The following is a 16,251-nucleotide window of genomic DNA, read 5'->3' on the forward strand; positions in this document are numbered from 1 at the left end:
CTCGGTCTTCCCATTTCACTAATGCTCTCCTCCAAAACTCACTGATCTTCACTCCCCAAAACTTACTGTACCTCAGGTTAGAAGCCATCAGACTTCTCAACAATAGACTCAATCAGGGACTCATTTAAGGTCTGTTACTTTATTGTTTTTTTTCCTCTCTGTATTGCACAGTCACTTGTTCATATTTCTTTTTTTTATTTACATGTGTGTATTGTGTACAGCTTTTTTTTTGCACTACCAATAAGTGGTAATTCTGCCTTGCTGGCAGAAAAAGAAATCTCAGGGTTATATGTGATATTATGTATGCCCTCTGACAATAAATCAGAAATTTATTATATTTCAAAATCTTCCCATTAGTAGTCTACCTGCACAAAATTATCCTTTTTGGGACAAATTGTTTGTTAAGTAAGTAATAATTGTTATTTAGTTCCCCTTTAAAAAACTCACCTAAACTAATAAAACATAGCATTTCCAGATGTTTTACCAAGAGTGTGATGTAGAATCAGCCTCCTTATCTGGTGGAATTCTCCCTATTTAAATAATCTGCTAAACAATTTCTTCTATTCTCCCTTGTGTGTATCTAGTTTGCCTTTTTAATCCTTCACCATGGTCAGATTTCTGACTTTGCATGATACTTTCCAAAACATTCTCCCTCTCTGGTGCTCTTACGCAGTTCTGTGCTTTCAGATTCCTGGCAGTTTTCCCTCTCTCCCACATGCCTGTTTCCCCTTTAGCTCACTTCCATATTATTTCACGTCAAATAATCTTACAGCAGGCCTCTGCTTGGGAAAAATGAGAGAAAATAAAACAGTAACCATTGATCAATAGCCTCCACAAAGACACAGCTTTATTGTAAGGAGACTTCGATTACACAGATATGCCATTTTTGTATATGCCACAGGTCACTTTCAAAGCATAAATACACCCTTAGCATCAAATTTAATTTATTTCACCAAGGATATCATATTCACAGATTTCAAATCATATGCTTGTATACCAGATATTTACTAAATTAATATACACCATCACAGGTTCATTTAAACTAAAACTCTACACAAAAGCATGACAGGTTTGTTTTGTTTTTCTCCCTGAAACACACATGAACACTTTGAGGAGAGGCATTTGTGACACCTTAACAAACTGGTTCATACAGAGGGCAAAATAATTATACAGCTCTGTCCTGGATATGTGCAACAGCGTCGATATGCAGACATCAGCATAGATAATTATATATATTTATATTGTTTTATTTCAGGATAGATTGAATGCTGAAGAAACTTGACGCACAATAAGCTAAAACAGACTAGAATCTCAGGAAGGGGCACTGGGTTCCTAGGTCTCAGGGGCTGCCAGTGGATTTGCCGAAAATATGGGAAAAAGAGAAAAACAGCAAGTGGGAGAGAGGAAGGGGAAGAGAGAGAGAGGGGAAAATAATCAGCCCAATGACATCAAGTTATGTCAATGCAAGGCTGGTTGGAAAGGAAAAGATTAAGGGTGTTGGCACCTCATCTGCCACAGGATTCTGCACATAATGTGGAATATTCAATGTTTCCAGGTGATTCTGAGATATTTTCTGGATAAATTTGATCACTGAGGAGGAGGCAGCGACATTTCTCCTCATAATAATTTTGCCAGACACCAGATGGAGAACTTTCCCCTTCCTGTGATGACTGTTTGGGGAAGAGGGGACACATTCAATTCTGACACAGGGCAGGGGTTTGCACAAGCCCAACTAAGGGCATTGCATCTCTACCTCTCTGATCACACCCCTACTCATTGCACAGCCTCCCATTTAAGACACCATCTTCCATTGGGCACACCAGCACTCTGGACCCTGCCCTCGATGAGATGACTATTTGAGGTATATTTTGTGGCCACCCTGAAAAGAAACTGAGCTGAGCCTTTTCAATCAGTATTTTTTAAAATTTTGGTCAAAATTACAGAGCCTGTTTTCTTGAATCAGTTAAAAAATAAAACAAAAAAACAAAATCGAAATGATAATTCAGCTGTTGAATTAAGTGCCATAATTTAAAATTTCACAAACACAGTAGCTGTGTGTTTTTCTTGGCTGACCTACATACACTAAATATGAAATTTATAAAGCACTCCAAACTACTTGTTAAATGAATAAAAGGGACATTAGGGGGATCCATTTAAAGATGAGAGCTTCCACATAATGACTCCTGCATTAGCACTGCATCCGACGATCACTTCCTGGGGCATGAATCCAAGAATATGTAAATGATTGTGAAAGGGATCAGCTCTTTTAATACAATGTAAAGGGTATGGAGGTCTATGATCTGGGTGTAGCTCAATGGGACTCGGCAGAATAATAGTTCATCACAGCTGTGATGTTCTATGGTTCTATGTTATCATTATACCACTTACCTAGTATGGTTAAGTGGAAAATGAATCAATGGCCAGTTGATGGACATGTGAGAGAGAATAGGTTGAAGGAAAACAAGGAAGGACTGATGGGTCGGCTTGGATGGGAGCCAACTACATCTTATGGGTTGGCTGGCCTCCTTCTGCGTCATGATAATTAGCAACCAGGTCAAAATTCAAGAAATAGTGTTAAATCTGCCTAAATCACCAGGCCAAACCCCTATCCTGCCTGATCTGGGCACACACTTTGACAAGGCATGAGGGTGAAGAACAGTACCATTTGTGTGATACCCAGGCTGTGACGGCAAAGTAGGTTCAGGGGGAGATGCTCAAGAATATGGAGGGTTTTGACAAAAATAAATAATAAAAACTATTGCCACCTAAATGTAATCTGAGAACACAGATAAAAGAATGACTCAAAGGATCGGGGATTCTTTTAACTGGCAAATTTCTGCTGCACAAATGCAAGTTGTTGGAAGCAGGCTCATCCAGAATTTTCTGAAAGGAATTGGATAAAATTGTTGATAGAAAGATATTTCAGGGCAATGAGGAAAGAGGTTGGGGACCAATGAATGAGTCTATCAAAGAGTCTTGTGCAGACCCAATGGCCTTTTTTCTGCCTTGTATCCACGAAGAGGGCACCTTTCTGAGTTTCCTACCAGCTCTCAGACTTTCCTCTCTCCCAAACTCGAGGAAAAGCATAAAAAGATTCAAAACAAAACAGTTAAAAACATGACAAGAATGAGGGAAGTCTCCTTTTGAACTGTCTCAAATATTCTACAAATAAATTCAGAACCATTGACAAGTCTAGGCTGTACATTAGCAGGTTTACTAAGCAAGCTGTATTAAAACAGAGGTATAGATGCTTTGGATCAGGTTCACTTTGATCTACGGAGAGGTCTTTCTCATGCACAAATGCACCAGTATACGATCCACTCTTTGTGTCGCTGTTCTGTCACAAGTCACCAGTCCATAGATTTCAGCAATGAGTTGACCACAAAGAATGGGATTGTGTCACCTGAAAATAACTTGATTGCAATGCCTAGATATATTACTATGAACTGTGTGGAAAATGCAAAAAGCAGGATGGATAATGGGAAGCCAAGGCAATGAGGAATATGAATGACCAGTTTTGACCCTAACTCTTTTGGGGCCTGAGTAAACAAAGTATGATGTTGGTGAATGTGCAGCAGAAAATTCCCAGAATGAGACCAGGGATGAAATACTTTGGTTTTGTGGAGGAGTGGAAGGATTGGAATTGTTCTTCGTGGAGCAGAGAGGGTACTCACAGTTACCAGGGGTAATACGAATCTACCCTCACAGGAGGACTGGTAATCAGAGGGCCACAAAGAATCAGAGCAAAGATGTATGCCACTATGATGTGGGGTGTATGTAGTAGGCCCATTCTCCTGGTGAAATGAATCATGCTGAATTTGCTTGAAATGACTGTGTTTGTAACAAAGGTTATCAAAAGGACATTCTTTTCCTGGAAAAAAGATGGCTGGCTATGTTCTGGGGGGAGAGGGGATTATATGTATGAGAGGTACCCTGAGGGCCTTCTGCCATATCAATCCTTGTAGTGACGTACAATGGATGAGGTGTTTTTATAGACCAATTCTGCTCTTTACACACTTTGATCTTTCTTTCAGCAGGGGACTGCCACACTTTAGTAAGAAAGAAATGAATAAACAAAATTATTACAATACTTGCATAGCTGGTGCAAAAATAAAACAGATTTCTTCATCAAACTATGATCTCAGATATTGGGAGTGTCAGCAGAACTTATGAGTAAAGAAAAAGTTGCTTCTTTCATTAAATCTGTGCCGTAAACACTTTTTGTGTTATGTGGGCTTTCTTTAATACATTTACAATTTGACAGTATACTTGACTAGCTGAGCATTCACATTATAAGCAGACTTTATGTTTGGGCTACATGGAAACATGAGGGGTAAGGGGTGCAACTGCACAACACAGCAGCCCCAAGCCTGCTCTGGTACCTAAGAGTCTCATCTCAATCAGTCGGACATTGGTGGGTCAGGTCAGCGAGGTGGGAGATCTCCTGCTGTAAAAAGAAAGCATCGCAAGAGAAAGAAACACACACAATGTCAGTCAACTGCCAAAGCACAGCACAAGATTCAGTCAACATCACACCATAATGCAAGGTTCTCCTGATGATCGGAGTGATGCTTAAAAGTGAAATGCCAAGGAGTTGGTCTTAGCTGTCCAACTCATTTGCACCATGAGACTCTACCTTTTTAACTCCCTTTCTTAGCAAGGGTCTTCTCGGCTCAGAGTACATCAGCCCCAGTGATAGCTTCGGAAAGTAGGTCAAGGTGAGTAGAAGAGGATGGATAATCCCATCACTTTGTACTACAGCCAGATCAATAACTACTGGACCATTGATTTTAGCAGTGATTTGATGACAAAGGAAGAAATGATGATTAGTTTCTGATATCAACTGACTCTTTTTATCTTAACTGAGGTAGGCCATTGGCTGTTATCCCACATGAGCCGAAGTGATCTCCTCAGAATATTCCCTGTGTTTTGGGCGAGGGTGACACGGGGTTAGATTAACAACATTTAGGATCTGAGTATGATGAATTACACTTACTGATGACACTGCCAGCGTCAGGTTGTCGAGGATGATGGTCAAGCAATGTGTTGATTGGCTGAGAGAAGCTAACAGCGAGCAGTTTGTTCTCTTTGATGACTATATTGACATCAGGGAAGGATGAGACAGTCTCAGAAACCCTCTCACACAGATTGGTATTTGACCAATCTATGTGTTTGTGAGAGGCATTGCAAACAAGGCTGAGAATATTTCCCAATATCATAAGTACATCATTAATGGCAAACAAAAATACACAGCAAAAACCTAGAGGTGCATTTAATAGTGCCTCAGGCTGTTATTGATTAGTTTAATTCAATGTCTTCCCTCCTGTGCCACCAGGGTGGAAGTTCAGTGAGACTGAGCTGAAAGTATGCCTACATCACAGATCATTTCCATCTGCAGGTCTTTTCAATGTAATTCATTTCAGAGAGAGGCAGCATGACTACTTTTGGTAAAATCTCTCTTTAAACTGCATCCAAGTCTCTTTGAGCAGATTTAGATCAAGGATCACAGAGTTTACAGGGTTACCCTGGAGTCCATTCAATAATGGATGAAACAAAAATGATGTTCATTCAGCTGCAAAGGATCATGTACCACACTGCAAGCACAAAGGTACAGCCACAGATTGAGATGACAAGCAGTCAGGGGTATTTCTGGAGACACAAGGTAGGTAATCATCCATTATCTTTCACCTTCCAAGTTGGGTTTTAATAGCTACAGACACAGCTGGGAAATATAGTCTTTTGTGCCAAAAACAGCAATGGCTTCATGTTACCCATCACTACCAATATTAGAAAAGTATCACCTATTGATCAGTCAGCTGGTGGCTAGGAAATGTCAGCCTCAGTTTCCAAATGGCATGAGCTCCACTGACATTGGAGGCCTGATTCAGCGACACTGGGACACAGATTCTGTAAATTCAGGTAAAACAACCCAAGATGCTTCACAAAGGCATGAGAACAAACCTGTCTCAACCTAAGCTTGGTCAAGGAAGATGTGAGGGGATGTTGGGGGTGGGGTGGGAGGGTGGGTGGAGAATGGCAGAGTATGTTATGGAGATGCAGAGCCTCAGCCTTAGACAGCTTTAGGCATGGTGGTTGTGGTGGGGGTAAGGTAGGGCTAAGGGCAGAGGGCACAGGATGGTAGAGTCTGAGGAACAAGGCTCCAGGCCTGGAGCACATTAGAAAGACAACAAGATGCAAGGCTACAAAGGGTACAAAATGATCAATGGTTTTGGAGAGGCCACGTAGCCAGCAGAAAGAACCAAGAATAAAGGGTGAGCATTTCTTTGGAGGAGGGGCTATGTACAATTGTTGTCATGGAGGCAGTCAATGGCAGACTAACTGGACAGCACTGGAGTATCTGGGGAAGCAAGTCATCCTCTGTGACAGGTTCCCGAGGACGAAGTTGTTATACCTGCTTGCTGGTCTTTGCTTCTGAAATTTGGTTCCATGCGTGTAGTGGTAACCAAATTTGAGAAGTAGAATTCAACTCATGTACATAACTATGATGTACATGTTACATTAACCATATGATTCAGCAGATAACAAGGACTTTGTTCCAAGTGATAGCAGCTGATGGACAGAGGCAGAATGAAAGATGGGTGATATTACAGGGACGATGACAGCATGCTCTATGGTAGACCCCAGGGTGCATGGTGTGCGCATACAATGTGTGTATTTTATGCATGCATGAGATGGGTATGTCTATGTATGTGTGTCTGAGTAAAAGTGTGCTTGAAAATATATGTGTTTATACGTATGTGTATGAATGTGTGCACACGTGTACATGTGTGCATACCATGTGTGTAATATGTATGTATGTGTGTATGTATGTATGTGTGTATACAAGTCTATGTGTCTACGTGTGCATGTGTATGTGTTTGTGCGCACGTGTGTGTGTGTGTGTGTGTGTGTGTGTGTATGCATGCCCCTCCTATTTGACTTCACCCTGTGAGACATTCTCTGAAATAAAACAACAACCCATCTGATATTACTCATTCCATCCCCCAGAATTAGTTTGTATTTCTGGGAATCAGTGGACATGTGAAGAAACATCAAATATTTTGGAAATGTTAAGTCTTGACTGCACACTTGCAGAGGTGACCTTCAACGTTTGTGGTTTCTGCAACATAGATTTCTTGTACACTCCTCCACATCTGCCAAGGTGCACACCAGTTATTCAGAGAATTCACAATGATGGATGTAGTAAAAAATGCAGAGTGTGACAGCACAGACTTTTTTTGGGGGAAATTCTGTATTTCTTTTTAAATGACCTATGAGAATAATGCTCAGCTCTGGAGGCCCCAACATTGCAATATAAACCTTTTAACCCATACAATTGCTACCTTCACATGTCATTTCTACCAGATTTAGCCAGGTACCCTGTGGGAACTTTAGCACACCCAGACCCCGTTTAAACAAACACCCTGAGGCTGGCTGTGAACAATGAATAGGTTGGTTACAAACCAAGACCCTGCTGGAAGCATGAAAGTGGTCACACCCATCTAGCAACAGGTCAAGAGAGAGAGCCAGATTATAAGAGACACGCAAAAAACATGCATGCATCATACGTGGAGAGGGGTCCACACCAGTAATGGGAAATGCAGTAAACACAACATAACAAGTCAAGAAAGTTTCCATTAAAGTTCAATTTCATGCTCTGTTCTCGAAGTATTGTCATTCAGTAGATGTCACATTAAATGGTGGCTCCTTTAACTTTTGTTAGACTTGAACGTTTTTCATAAACCCAATGTTTTCCCCTTATTCTGAAATCTAATGGAAACAAATTCCTCTCCCAATGCCCCACCCACTTGTGATGCTGAGACAGCTGTCTGCCTGGCTGGTGGGAATTTCACAGGCAATTGCGGGGAGTCATCTGGCTAGAGGTGCAAGTGTAAAGTTGACGCTGGGAATGTACTGGTATATAAGAATATGAGGGTACAGACAGGGTGGACTGCAAGCACCTTTATCCCAGGGCAGCAATGGTCAATACTAGAGGACAACTGTAAGGTGAGTGGAGGAAAGTTGAAGGGATAAGTCAGAGGTAAGTGTTTTTTTAAACACAGAGAGCAGTGGGTGTCTGGAATGCAATGTTGGGAGTGGTGGTGTGCACTGGTACAATGAAGGCCTTTAAAAGACTTTTAGATAGGAAAAGTAAAGGGTTATGGGCTGTGAGGTTGGAAAGGGTTAGATTAATGCTGGAGTAGGTTTATATATGCCAGCATAGCATTGTGAGACCATACTGTGCGCCACTGTCCTATGTTTTAAGATCAAGAGATCGCTGAGAGGCACTGGTTCTAAGCTCAGGATGTTGCACAGATGCACCTTGTTGTCTGGTCAGCTGCAGTTGTAGGTATAGGTTCAGTAGTGCAACTGGTGGAGCTACTACTTCTAAGATCCAGCCAATCCAACCCCTGGTGCTGACCCCGTGGTCTCCCCATGTTCTCCCTGTTAATGCCTGGCTTTTCCCTGAGTGCTCTGGCTTCATCCACTTGCCAAAGATATGTGGGTTGGGTGAGTAAATGGCCCAATGCAAAAATGGGCATAATAAGGTTTTGACAGAATTATTGGAAATGAGAGGGAAAAGGTTTCAGGGAAAGCTCATGGAAGAGCAAGATTGCTCTGTGAGTAGGCATACAAATGGCCTCTTTCTATGTGCAGTAAAATCTTTGTAATACGGCATCTATGGGGATTGGTAAGATGCTGGATCAGTGAATTTTCCAGTTGCTTGAGTTTGCGTGTTGCATGATTGGCGAACTAATGGCTTGGGGGCACCAATTTTAAACTTCTGTATTTTGTACTATTTATTTTCTGCAATTTTTTGCCAGTTGCTTGAATTGAGGATAACTGGGGTATTACTGTAGTAAGGAAAAATGGAAATATGGAAATAAAGGCAAGGAGTTTTCTCATTCACTTTTACTGTTCCCCGGTATCACAGAAGTCAGACTTCTAGCAACAGTCACCACATTTACAAAATCTTCTCCGCCTGCAGAATATTGTTATCAAAGGTACTATGCAAATACAAGTTATTTCTTTTGTATCATACATATTGCCAGATATTTGCTGCCATTTGCAAACCTGTACAGCAATTCTCTCCACTAGATGGATGGATGCATCTCAAGGAGACTAACCACTAGCCAGCAAACAAAATACATAAAAAGAGATTGGGAATTAATTCTGACAGAGAAGATAAAGGAGCCAAAACCATTTTTGAAGCAGTTTGGTTGAATCAATGGGTTAAATGATCTTTTGTCATCCTTGACTTTGTCATACATTGTGTTTCTGGTGTCTGTGCACCAATACTGGCTGGACAAAATGAGCACACAATTCAATGAATGCACTACATCACATTCAAAATATTCCAAAGTATGGACGTGTTGACCTGGCATACAGAGAATGCCATTGCACTGACAGTGTCCTCTATAACAGTCATTTTCCATTGGTAGCTGTCAGCAATGGTAAAATTTTAAAGTCCTTCCAGTCTTCCCCAGTTTTTACCCTGGTCAATGCCAGCATGTGTGCAGACCTGGTGATTGCCCCAGTATCTGAAGCTGGTCAATTGAGTAGGGGCTGTGGAGGTGTTCCAATAAACTTGTTCAATGATACAGAACTTCGAGTCCTGGAACAGGAGGCCGCTGCTTTGATGATCATTCCATCACGGGGACTGCCTGATGCTTGCTCACTGGTGGGAAAGTTACCTGAGCTGGTGAACAGGAGGTGGGGAGGTAGGTATCTGAGAGACAAGATGGGCAGGAAGAAAGATGAGGAATAGTGAGTGAGTGAGCGGATGGTGAGGAGTGTGGGGAGGGGGAGTGAAGGGACGGAGAATGAGGGGACAGAAAGTGAGGGGATAGAGTGTGAGGGAATGGTGGGGAAAGCAGTAAGGGGATGGTGGGGAGAGGGAGGCGACAGAGAGCAAGGACACAGTGAGTGAGGGAATGGTGGGGAGTGAGGGGACGAAGAAGAAGAGGACAAGATGAAGGGATTGGGAGTGAGGGGACAGGAGTGAAGAAATGGGTGTGGGAAGAGGAGATGGGTGTGGGGAAGGGGAGTGAGGGGACAGGCAGTAAGGGGATGGTGAAGTAAGGGGATGGAGAAGAAGGGGACAAGATGAGGGGACGGGGCATGAAGAAATGGATGTGGGGAGAAGGGGAAAGAGGAGATGGGTGTGGGCAGACGGAGAGTGGAGCAGGTGGAAGCAAGTCTCACAACTGAACTCTAAACAGAATGTTGTGCCAAGAGGGTAACAGTGGGGAAATGAAATGTCAGTTGCTACCAAAGAAAATAGACCCAGTAACAGAGGACATGAGTGTACTTCAACATCTGCAGTATTGTGACCCCATCAACACTAGAACGAACGAGTAGCAACAGCTCAGTGGACGAAGGGTTTATCGGCACTGCCTTTATCATTGAGGAGGAAAATGCTGACAAAACACATTTGATCCAAAAATATTTCCATGACAGACTAACACAGACTGGGATATCCTCTCATACACTTGCTCCCCAACCTCTCGATAAAAGCAGTGGCCCCTTTGTTGACTAGTCCTACATGGGAGGAATGACGGAGCAAGGGTCATGCAAAACACAGTGGAGAAGCAGGGTTAATGAGCAGCACCACGTACCAGTCGAGGTTTAATGTCCTCAAGGGTCACTTATTGTTATTCTGAAAGATAATATCAAATAAAGATGGCAGACAGGCAAGGTCAAAGGTTACAGATCATGAAGACAAAAGCACGTGATGAGCTTTGCCCTTGGATAATTTTCCATTACACAAACAAGCTCACACCAAGCCCCCCACAAACAAAAAGTACAGGTGCCTAGAGAGGACACACATTCATTGCCTGGACCAGTGTTATTCATTAACCTTCTATCATACACCACACTCCTAGGAATGCTCCTGTTCCATGAGTACGGGGAGAAATGCTTCTAATGAGGTGCCAGATCGTGAAGCACATTGAAGTTTTGACGTGCAGACCCTCAGCCGCTAATTTCCAGATCCAGACATTTGCTGATTGAAAACTGAGCCCTCCATTCCGGAGAAAATGGAAATGGAGGAAGTTCGCCTGTTCTCTGGACATAGAGAGTGGTGGGGGAAGCCCAGGTCTGTGGTGTATTTCTCTCAGAGTGATGGGGTCAGGGAAATGTGACCCTGCACATCAGCTCCATCAGTGAAGTTGAGCGCAGAGCCCAGACAGACCCAGGTCAATGCCTGCAAAATTCCCATCTACCCTACCAGTTTGTGACACAAATCTCACTGGTCTGGACATTCCTTGCCTTTTTGCTAGTTTTATTGACATATGTCAGTCAGTGCTCCTTTATATGGCGATGCACATTATGTAGCAAGGCAATTTACAGAACCTGGATGTTTGTCCCCTGTAGGAACCCGTACTGGTCCTAGAGCAGTTCAGTCCTGGTCAGCTAGAACCCCTGCCGGTCCCTGCGAAAACAAAAGTCAGGTCATTACTAACACCAGCCATCTGATTGGATGCACTGATCCTCCACTAATCTCTCCCTCCCATCTCACTTTAGGCCACAATTCCCCAAGAATTCCATTCTCAAGGTTTCTGCAGCCTTCCGGTCCCTTAGTCAAGATACTATGACTCCTGCAAGAGATAGACAGTAAGTTGCAGTCTGAAATACAATGAGGTGGAAACAGGTTCTACATCAGCTCCCAAAGGCATGTGCTGAAAAATAATCAAAATAACCTCAGTGACTGAATCATTTTCACTTTCTCCCTCCCTCCCTTTCCCCCCCTCCCTCTCCTTCCCCCATTCCCCTTGATAGCTCCATCCAGTAAAGATCTGTCTATCAGGCTCAGTTATGAAATTTGTAATTGACAACCTCCTCATCCTAGCTCATGAGCACCTACAGATCAGACTCAACCACTATCCCACCAGTATGGCTCACTATGCCCAGAGTTCTCTGCACTGCACAGTGGAACAAACTACTAATCCTTGTATCTCCTTCGGTGGGTAATTTAGAAACTGAGGGTGTTGAAAATTGGGATGTGCACTGTCTTCACTCGATGCTCCTGAATTTTACAGGTGTTCTAGGTGGCAAGGAGGGCAGAGAGCTTCTTCTATGCAGATTTAAACCAAGGCCCCAGGATATGATAGGGTGGCAAGCTGATTCACAAGTCTACCCTGCTCCCCAGCTAATTGCAGCTATGTGTTCCACTGATGTCTCAGCCGAACAGACTTTCCAACAAAGCTCATGTCAGCTTCCAATGTAGGTGAACCTAACACTAAATACTTCTTCAGGTTTTAACTTGGATAGACTAATTCTGTGTATCTGGTCACTGGGTGGCGGTGTAACAGAGGCTTGACAGGGCTTGGCTTTAATTTACTTGGAATAATCAAAGCCTTACACAGGTGCAACGGCCATGCAGATGAGACACATTAATAGTGAGGCCCATTTATGCGTCAAATAATTTAAAAAAAACAATTAATTCTTTGGGGAGTTAACTGCAGGAGTTAAATAGTCGCTTTGTACCTGCAAATCCAATTTTCACATTGAGATGTGACCTAGCCATGATAGGTTAGAATATCTGACCTAGACAAGAATTGATCTTAAACTTCTTTGACTATTTCTCCCACAATCTTACAGAGGATGCAAGAAGGAACTTGAATCCTGATGAGCAGTTATCTTACAGGTTACTTCGTCTTCCTAATCTCGTTTCAACAAAAAAATATCGGACTCTGTCAAAACATTCTCAATGCTGCAGTGGCTGGTACATTGTGACAGGTTATTCAGCCCTTGAGACAGTTTCCATTATTCATGTAGATTGGGCTGATTACTACCTTAACCCCTTGGTTTCTTTTCCTTTGATACCTTAACCTGATGAAGATCAATTATTCTCTGTGGCACATCTACCATTTATTCCTGAGTTGATTTTTACCAGCTCTCTTATGTCAGAGTTTTTCCTTCTAAACTTCATCTGCCAGGCTCGGTTATGCAGGGTTTCATCTCCCTCTCAGCTGATCTACTCTCTACTGCAATATATTATAGTCTTTGGTCCTGAGGGAAATGGAAAGTGATCTCCTGGGTTTTGATAAGGAGGGAGCTGAGAGGCAGAAACCTCGAGCTCAGGGTCATGATCTCAAGATAAGTGGCAGGCCATTTAGGATTGGAATGTGGGGATCGGCCTTCAGTTAGATGGCAGTAAATCTTCGGATATCTCATCCAAGCAAGTCATATTATTGCATGATCCTAGCTCAACGGACTTTTCAGCGAGAAGCAGGATATGCAGGAGCAGACCATGCCAGATGGGAATGAAGGTTAAAGTGAGGCAAGTGATCGATTAGGTAGAGCAGGCTAGAGTGATCACTAAGTTCCAGTGACTATTTCTCATTACCTAATCACCATCAGATTTTCTTCAACTTCCTTATATTCTTTCAATCCTTGGTGTTGTTTGTCTCCATCTAGGATTCTCAATTGTACAAGAAACATGCGTATGTTGCATCATCAACTGTCTTTCGTCTTCTTTGGAATGTGGAGTGAGTTCACTACACTGGACTATAGATGGTGCACTTAGCCAGCTGGTGCTCCAATTCTTGTGATGCTAGTTATCAGGGTGTTCATTCATCTTGCCTCTCCTGGCACAGGTGGATGTGAGGATCCAACTGCTCAGAAGGAATGTCTGCCACTACTAACAATCCTCACTGCTCCTCTTGGCATTATTGGCCATTGCAGCCATGAGATCATATGTAAAATACAAATCAGGAGAAGTCAGGATGATGTAGGTTATGGAGCAGCGTGGTCTAAGGGTGTGGATGGTACAGAGACAAGAGACAAGGAAGTGTCCTTCTCAGCAATTGTCCAGAAGTAAAGATGAGGGCAGGGGCTCTGTGTGGTCACCAGCCTGAATCACAATGGAAACTTCTTCTTTCCTCTTCCTCCTCTGAAGAAGTTAGAATCGAAATGTACTTGCAGCAGACACCATGGACATTCAATCCCACTGATGATGTTTCTGCTTTAAGTGTGATTTCCCTTCCTCATGTAGGCTCAGCAACACCCCAATAGTTGTCACTCCTCATATTCATCCCATTTCCTCCTCAACCACTCCACATTATGGAAATCTCCTGACCAGTCCCCGAATAAAGCAATTTCCCTTCAATTTTCACTGGGTTGAACACCAACAGATTTACAACTACGGTCACCTGAGCCTGGAAATGGGACACCACCTCCCCACCTCATTACCCTTCCCTACCTACCACCAGCCGATAGACAAATTTCTGTCCAAATACTCCATCTTTGTGGAATGGCATGCAGTAAAGACTGGGAATTATTTGATGGCAGAGCTTTATGCAAAAGTAAATTCTAGGCTCTGCCAAAACCAGCCGTTCCTTTCTGTATCATGACTGATGTAAATTATAGACTGCTTTGTCCTTTTGGTTTAGGTCAGAGGACAGGGCCCTGAGTTAATAATACAACAGTGGCTAGAAATGGGTCCCCAATCATTTTTCCTTTATTAGTTATTATTTATTTAAATGGTGAAATTCTCTCTTTAAGCACTGAAACAGAGAAATCTTGGGATTAGAGAAATCTGCATTATATTGTTTTGCACTATAAAACCACATCCCACTCATTTCTTATCTTCCTTTACTTTCTACTCATGCAATATAATTAATACTGACATCAAATCAAATGTAAGCAAGGAGGTTGAAGGGTTTATATATAGGATTTTTTTTAAAAAACTTTAAGAGATACAGCACAATACTGAGATGATGATTCTTGAAGAGGGAGTATCTTGAACTGGTGGTTGTTGCTTCTGAAGAAGTGGTCACCCTATTTTAGTTACAAAGGGAGAATTTCTTCACCCAGAGGGTTAATGGCTCTTTGGAATTCTTCTCCTAAGGGAGTAGTGGATGTTAAGTCATTGATTATATTCAAGGCCATGATGGACAAAAGTTTAGGCCAGATGGAAATGGAGAACAGGCTCAAAAATGGTTGAGGACAAGATTAAATCAGTTTTCAGAACCTTTGGTTTAGAAGGCTCGAATAACATGTGCACCTATGAGTTATACCTGATCTCCAGGGAAAGCTCAGAAGGAGATGGAAAAGAGTTCAACCATCGATCAGGAATGTGAGTCGGTTGGTTTCAGGCTGGTCAATGGCCTCACTGTTTCCTTGTGGTTTCATGGTGAATGGGGCCATACAGGCCAGACTGCTGTTTCCGCCTTCAACCAGCAAAAAGCACACCCACAGTACCAGAGGCACTCTGTAGCTATGCCCTGGGTCGCTACTTAAAATCAGCCACTGCAATGCATTCAAATATTGTGCAAACTGTAAGCATTTTGTAGGAACAGCTTTTATAAGGAGTGAGGTGGGGATATACACAAGGGGAGATCGAGAATGAAAGATAGTACAGTGACAAGAGGGAGAGGGTGAACTAGGCAGAGGCAAATAGACAATGCATACACACAGCTGGATCAGTATACAGCCGGGCAGAAAAGAATGCATGCGCGCGCACACACGCACACACACACACACACACACACACTTCATGCACAATTTCACACACACCTCACATATACACACCATGCACACACACACACACACACACACACACACACACACACATACACACACACACACACACATACACACACACAGCAAAACGAGAGACAGACAACTGAAGCGCTATCAATAACTCGAAAAACTGGAGTTACAGAATGACAGGCTTTTATTCACAATAAATTTGAAGTGTATCCCATGCTGTGACCCAGGCTTTTGGGGTAGGGGTTATGGCATTGAAGTCTTTATACCAGGTCAAGTGGGAGGAGCCACAGGGCAAGGGGGCAGAGCCAGATAAATGAGTATAAAACAGTTCACCATATTCACCCCTTTTTTTAAATTTTGTCCAGTGGGGTGAAGTGGGACAGAGGTTCTTACAAGTTATATCTGTCCAGTAGCCCAGTTTTTCGTTGCGACCGTTGGAGAGTTGGTTGCTGGGATATTGCTGGGACTGCTGTTGAGTCCTGGACCTCAAACACCACGTCAACTTGCTGGGTGCATGGCAGCTCAACTGGAGTGACTGTGGCGGGGGTGGGGCTAGGATGCTGTGGTGATACAACCACTACACTGGCCGGATTCCTACCAGCCTATTGCAGGGGAAACCACTATACCTGCAGGTAGGCAACCTGGGAGGTTGGCCCCACCTGCCCGCTGTCAATCACCGGCCTGTATAAAGACTCAAGCTGGCCCCTTCCTAAATTAGACGGGCACGTGGAACCAGAGGCTACACAGATCTGG

The 16,251-nt window shown here is 43.0% G+C and overlaps 1 protein-coding gene across 1 annotated transcript in view; it reads right to left on the reverse strand.

The window, feature by feature from the left end:
- Window positions 1-825: 825 nt before the first annotated feature.
- The window catches only part of LOC138736302 (dynamin-1), a 215,270-nt gene continuing 199,844 nt past the window's right edge, over window positions 826-16,251 (reverse strand). Inside the window, exon 20 of the mRNA XM_069885585.1 lies at window positions 826-4,447. Within this exon, the coding sequence (XP_069741686.1) occupies window positions 4,420-4,447 (28 nt within the window). The 3' untranslated portion in view covers window positions 826-4,419. The remainder of the gene's footprint in view (window positions 4,448-16,251) is intronic.

This window comes from Narcine bancroftii, chromosome 1, assembly GCF_036971445.1.
Source record: "Narcine bancroftii isolate sNarBan1 chromosome 1, sNarBan1.hap1, whole genome shotgun sequence".
Lineage (NCBI taxonomy): Eukaryota > Metazoa > Chordata > Chondrichthyes > Torpediniformes > Narcinidae > Narcine > Narcine bancroftii.